We start from the raw sequence: 7016 nt of genomic DNA, 5'->3' as shown, positions 1-7016 counted from the left end.
ACGGTCTCTTATACATATATTCAAAATACGAGTATTTATTTACTTACTGGGTATATATCTATAATATATATCATATAGTTTATATTTCCGGAAAAGGAGGAATTGATTTGCAGCAACTTAAGACGTCTGATAGAAAAAAGAATGGTGCAAATTAATGCTATCAGTGTCCCCGATACACATACAATTTTAGAAAACCTCTTTACAATCCCTTGAGTATAATTAGTCCACGGTTTATAACGATATGTTTAATTTAGTAATGCTTCGCTACGTTGAACACTGAAGTCAGTAGATTTTAAACATACATTTACATAAAAGGTAAACTAGGTCATCTATTTATAATTAATAAAAGTATTTAATTTGAAATCCGCATTGATTTAGCCGAGAGGGGGGCAAGATTATAGAAGAATACGATTGTAAGTGACGGTAATATGAACGAGTGTGTCACTGTGTTAAATAACGTATATAGATTATCATATACTAAGGTTACTGTGAGTTATATAAGTGTTTGATTGAACAGTGTAAATTTGCCTGTACCCGTCTCTTTGTTACACTGATGCGAAGATTGTGAAAGGAAGCAAAACAAAGCTCTTGGCAAGAGAACTAGCCGAATATTTCTAAAAGCAGTTTTAATCTTGTTTGATATAGATGGGAAATAAATGAAAATGGCGGCTGACGATAGTCAAAACGAAGGTAATGGTATAATACTTGGAAATCTTGCACGGCTGGAAATAGCAATATTTATATATCTATGTGTGTATATCTTATTATGTTATATTATATATATAGTTTGGTAATTAGAAATACATTAGATATTGTTACTGTATATTACATTTATATCAATAGGGGCTGTAACAGGCCGTTACAGGCTGTAGTGGGGCCATTTGCACCTTTCTTTAGGGACAACCGATGTGTCACAGGCTATGAAGAACATCACCTTTTCATATGACTACACTATAAACGAATTTAATGAAATATGTGCAGCATTTTGTTCCCCATGCCTGATATCCAATTTCACTTTCGATATCCGAGGATTTACGATTTTCAGGACAAATAAAACAGGTTAATGTCACTGAAGAAATTCCCTACTGCAATATAATATTCGATAGTCGACCCACATATAAACCTATCGATATCAACACCTACCGATATAGGTGATATAGAACAGTTTTACCTACAGCTAATGATTTTGAGGTTATGTTTCACTTTGAACAGGTGTTGCACCACTTATAACTATAATATTATTCGGTATCCAACCCAACCGACACCCATAGAGGCGATATTGAACGGTTTGCCAACGTCTAATGATTTTTCAATTGTTTTATGACGTTTCTTTATTTTAACAACGTAGATCAGTAAAGATAGAGTGGCTAAACATCGAATACTATTCAGGTGAATGAATTTACGGATGCATGTAAAATTTTGTTACTCAGTTTTTCACGAGTGTTTTGTTCTGTGTTTCGACAAGTCATGATCTTCAGACTACTGAATAATTTCAGCCTGTATCCCTGCTGAAGTTTGACAAGAAGAGATCTTCAGACAACTGAACAATTTCAGTCTGTTTTAACCTCTTGGTTTTCTATCAGTCTGCTCACTGTGTATAAAGCAATTGTTGTTCTAACGGAACCTCAAATTTAATAGGGTGTTTGTATGGCTTGCTGTTCTATACCTCTCATCATCGCGTCATAAGCGCCTATTTGTTAAAATGGCCATATCGTGGCACCTATACGAGAGGAAAAACCAAAACAGTTATAGCTGTGGTAAAAGTGTGTATCCGAGCTAAGGTTATATCAATGAACCATCATTTGTTATGATTTTTTTTATTATTGGTTACTCGAGTTTCACGCTATGCGACCTTCAGACAACCGACCTGTTTCAACCTGCTGAATTCCACTTCCTGGGACTGATAGCTTGTGAAAAAATAAATCAATACATACATCCTAGCTACAAAACCAAAATAAATAGTCCAATGTCACCTACAAAGGTGAGCGAACAGACAATCGGGATATAGGATACAGGTACAACTTTTGGTCGGTTGTATTGCTTTAAAGGCATTGTGCACCATTTTGGGTGGTTGATTTTAAATCTTGAATATATGTAAACAGTCTTCAGAAATACTAGAAATGTAGGGAAATAGCGTGATTACTTCAAAAATATCTCAAACTAAGAATTTATTTTCCTATTTCTAAAGATGTCTTTTCTATATATGGCAGTGTCTCAAGAAAAGACGACTTATCTTTTTAACTTTCATACGCGGATAATTCTAGACACACATGAATTTGAAGCCTCAAATTTCGACGGATTTGGCCATTTGATTTTTTCCCGTTTCTGAGACTAAGGTACGATTAGTTAAAAAACTTTAAATAGTGAATCATGTGCCACACTGTATGATCCATAGCTGTCATACTACGTGTGGTCTCCACAGGATACATTTCGATGACCAATCGTTTAAATATACTTTGAACATTAATAAGGACTTACAGAAACAATTTACCCCTTAATAAGGCAGTGTTTCTGCAGGCTAGAAACTCCATTCATTTCATTTCATTTCCACGGATATCTGAAGCCGTATTGAATTTTTCTTCAAAACTAAACCCTTATAGTTAATACTGTTTATATTTCAGATTCGATGAACTTGGAGAACCGGCAGAATCAATTTCAGTTATTTATGGAAGAGATGTAAGTAATCAGTTCTGATAGTCCATTTTGATTTAGCAGTCACTTTTTCTGGACCTAAAAAAATCTACCAGAATATGACAAAAACGCCACGGATATTATGACATGCCTCATAACTCTTATTTTTATTCACTGTACGGAATCTGCAGTGGGTCAGTGAGTTAGATTGATCGCTAACCTGAAGGTTTTTTCAACCCATTTTCCCCTTATTGGTGGTGAAGGTCGGAGGGTCTGATATTGAAGAACAATAAACCGAGGCTAGGTCAAAGTTAGCGAAGGTCAGGTTGTAATATGAATTTAGGTTTTTTAAGTCTATTTCCCTTTCTGTTATTACTTTTACTTCGTATTTTTCTAATCATATATATTGTAAATGCCAGATTTTCACCAACACTGATTTCACATTTCAGGGACGCATTAAGAAAACGACCATGGGAGTCATTTGGGACGGTCTCTGGCTTGGTGGTACTATCGTTGTTTGTGATGATAATGAGACAAGAAGCTTCTAAATCCGTAGTAGACTTGATTGCTGGAAACAGTAACATTTCAATTTGGCTACAAGTATTTATAGCTGTAAGTGAGGGTATGATTGTGTCTATTGTGATTTCATTTCAAAGCAACAAAGAAAACCAATCTTATCGAGAACCTCTCGTCATATTTGCAATTGCTCATTCTATATATGCTATGGTACAGGGGTATATCAGCATTATCAGTGACACCGAACGAACGTCTGTAATGGCTATCGTGCTATTTGAACCAGTGATATCTGCCTGTATCGTGTTTTTCTCGACTAAAAGCAGCATGTCTGTTACGTCAAATGTAGCCATATCAGTGACGTGTTTGAGTGCCGCCATGATTGTTTTTCCAATGCATTTTCTTTTCGGAATCAACAGAAGTGTGTGTCTGGCGATTCTCTATGGTATTTGTGTGTCTGCTAGAAATGTCTGCTGCCATCATGTCAATAAAGAACATTCGGCTGTAATTGTCGTCAGAAAAAGGGTCATTCCCGCCATATTTATATCAACGATTTTCAGTATTCCTGCGTGTTTATGTTTTTATTTTGGCGCCAAATGGATTCTTCCAGCAATTTACTATGTGTGCGCAGTCGCCGGTTCTGTTGGAACGGTTGTGATTTTAACACGTATTATAAATAATTTCAGTGTGATTTCGATAAGTTTATTTAATTTGTGGGTATATATTGGGTATATTTTACTATATTCATTGGGCATCCGACACGACATGGTATTCTTTTGTTTATCCTTGGTTACTCTGCTGATTTCACAATTAATCTATTTTATTGACAGAGGGGGTAAAAATAGCGGATCTACTTTGTGTTTCAAATTAGGTAAGTAAATATATATTAATGATTTTTGCAGATTTTGAAAGGCGTATGGTTTTAGATAAGCTAAGGAATCTCCTAAGCGAGGCTGAAACATACCTACTTTCAGAACATTTTATGACCTCCAACGCCTGAGAGAATCAATCGTTCTTTAAATAACAATTATATTACAAAGTGTAGACATGTAGAATAAGTTCTACTTGTCCGTAGGTACGCAGGCTGACAATAGGTCATTTGTCTGAAGATATCATAGCGTGAAACGGAGTAACAATATGATTGTTTGGGTTCTGTTTTAATATTTCTATTTCTATTGTACACAGTATTACAACAGTATACAATGTTTATATCAGATAAAGGAGGGATTTTTTAAATATATTTCAGTTTCAACAGAGGAACTACAGACCCGACTGCTGTTTCTGTTATTTATTTCTACAGTAGGAACCTTGATTCTATACGCTCTAACACCCAGCTTCAGTCAGCGGGATTTAAAAACTTTAAAATTCGTGGGATTGGATGGTGTTTTTAGACGATTGTTACAGATAAAGGACTGATTAAACGAAATATTTGAAACACCATAGGTAACATTGGGCCTAATCTTTTGCTCTGTCTGGCATTGGGGAATCTACGGCAACCTAATTTACAAGGCTGGTGTCACTGGCCACTTTGGACTTCCGTAATAAACCTAAATTAATGCTGACTTCCACTTGGCAAGAAGATTCTGAACTGTGTTTGGTATAAGGACAATTATGCGTTACATCCAGTAACAGGTTCCCTTAAATTTACTTTAGATACTGGCTTTGGTCACTCTTGCATTGCAGGAACTGACTTCCGTAGTACAATCATACAAACCAACGCGTGTAATTGCTACAGACTGTGCCATGGACAATTTCCTGTGGTATAACTGCCTTTAAATACTGTGGATACTTCGAAATAAGCTGGACATATAATTAGAATGACAAGTGTACTTTTAAAAGTGTTACAGACCAAACATAAGGGCATACACAACTTCAGAGATCAGGACTCCGTTCCACTAAAAACTTACGACAAAATTGATTGTAAGATTTTTTGCGGGCCATGACTTGTGTTCGATTTTACCTGATTTACGTGAATATTACTGTATTCTATAGACAGATTATGTACAGTTAAACTGGAATAAAGCAGATGGTCAGGGGAATGCTGAAAATTGCCCACTTACTGATATGAGGTTCGGTTCTAATGACGGGCCATGCTATATAGTGATATTTCAAAGCTTATTTAAGACGTTGTTCCCCATGGATCAGATCCTTTTGTTATCATCATCATCAAGATATATTCAATTCATTCGTGGGCTTAATCCGGTTCCCCCCTGTCAGTGATGCAAGTAAGAGGGGCTGACATGGAAAAAGCGTCTAGTCGTTCGGATGGTACAATAAACCGAGGCCCCGTGTGCTACAGGCTGTGCACGTTAAAGATCCCTCGACAGTTGGAAATCTAAAAAGAGGAGGCTAATGCCGCTGTCCTGGCAAAATTTCCCTCATTGCAACCTACATGGCGTTGCCCGTCTTTATTAGCCCACATGATGCAGAAAAGTAGGACGTAAAACTCCATTCATTTTATTTCATTTCGTGGGCTTACATTTTATTTTATCATAGATTATTAATATTATACATGGTTGACTGGGGGAACTCTTAATGTGGTTTGTTTTTCGGAGTATATTTATTGTTATTATGATGGTTATTTATTTACTGTGATACCCCCATTCATCATAAGATTTATTAAACGTTTGTTTTTCAGTGGAAATCCCCTTTTTATTATAACAGTAGGTTGTTAAGACATATGTACTCCCAGTTCTTAATTCATTTCCCAGAGAATAATTATTTTGGTTTTTAGTTTTTTATCGACTTATACAAGAGAACAAAAATTTGATTGTGATTTCCAAATTCCGTAGGAAAGTAATAAAATGATAAAAAGCTATTAATTTAAGATATAATAAAATTAGAACATTTTGTCAATTTGCATATTAAAATTTCAAGTATCACAAGACAACAGACGGTCTCTATGATTTATTACATTATTCAAAATAAGAGTATTTATTAACTGGGTATATATCTGTAATATAATATATATCATATAGTTTATATTTCCAGAAAAGGAGGGTTTGATTCTCAGGCCTAGGGTGGAACTAATATTTTATTGAGAAATTGGGATAAAGGGTCCGGATTCTGGGTTTTCTTCTGTTCTGATCTGAAATTAGAAAACATAAAACTCGCCTATTGGGCGAAAAGTATAGTATCTGTTATGTACTGATCTGAAATTAGAAAAAATAAAATTCGCCCATTGGGCGAGAAGTATAGTATCTGTTATGTACTGATCTGAAATTAGAAAAAATAAAATTCGCCCATTGGGCGAGAAGTATAGTATCTGTTATGTACTGATCTGAAATTAGAAAAAATAAAATTCGCCTATTGGGCGAGAAGTATAGTATCTGTTATGTACTTATTGTGTTTAGTTTGCTATGAACAAAATTGTCATTAAAGTTCTGATTTTTTATATCATTATCTGAATATTGACATGGGGGAATTTCTCTTGAAGGCTCTTATAGTGGACCTTTTACTATCTTGCTTGCTCGATTGCTGGTTGTATTGAACGGGACAACAAAGGGTGCTATGCCTTAATGGTGAATATTGAGTCTTATAGGTCTTGTTGTATTCAATGTCTCAATCCAAAGGGCTTAGATTGATCGTAGTTTCATCTTCCGTCAAGTCAATTGTATGCGCTCAATTGGGATTAGGGTGAGATCGTCTATTGAATGGTCGTCGAGGTTGAGATGATTAGAAACAGGCTTGTCATTCTTTAATTTGATATCCGATCTGTCAACATTAAAATGAGTGCCTAAATTATTCTTAGTTTATCCTATATATTGTTTGGGCCACTTTTGACATGAAATTAAATATATTACATTCGAGTTTTAACATGTCAGATACTCCTGAATCGGGTATCTTTTATTCTTAAAGTTACTTAAAAATAT

General features: G+C 35.2%; 1 protein-coding gene across 1 annotated transcript; it reads left to right on the top strand.

Annotated features, from left to right (window-relative positions):
• Positions 1-662: 662 nt before the first annotated feature.
• LOTGIDRAFT_235481 (hypothetical protein) lies at positions 663-4929 on the top strand (the record flags this gene model as incomplete). Its single annotated transcript, XM_009064765.1, has 4 exons — positions 663-690; positions 2622-2676; positions 3081-4015; positions 4391-4929. 4 exons carry the CDS (start codon positions 663-665, stop codon positions 4558-4560), a joined length of 1188 nt encoding a protein of 395 aa, XP_009063013.1. The 3' UTR covers positions 4561-4929.
• Between the last annotated feature and the right edge of the window lie 2087 nt (positions 4930-7016).

Source organism: Lottia gigantea, assembly GCF_000327385.1.
Source record: "Lottia gigantea unplaced genomic scaffold LOTGIsca_65, whole genome shotgun sequence".
In the NCBI taxonomy this organism is placed as follows: domain Eukaryota; kingdom Metazoa; phylum Mollusca; class Gastropoda; family Lottiidae; genus Lottia; species Lottia gigantea.
The sequence above is the reverse complement of the archived record's forward strand: the minus strand, read 5'-3'. Positions and strand labels throughout refer to the sequence as shown.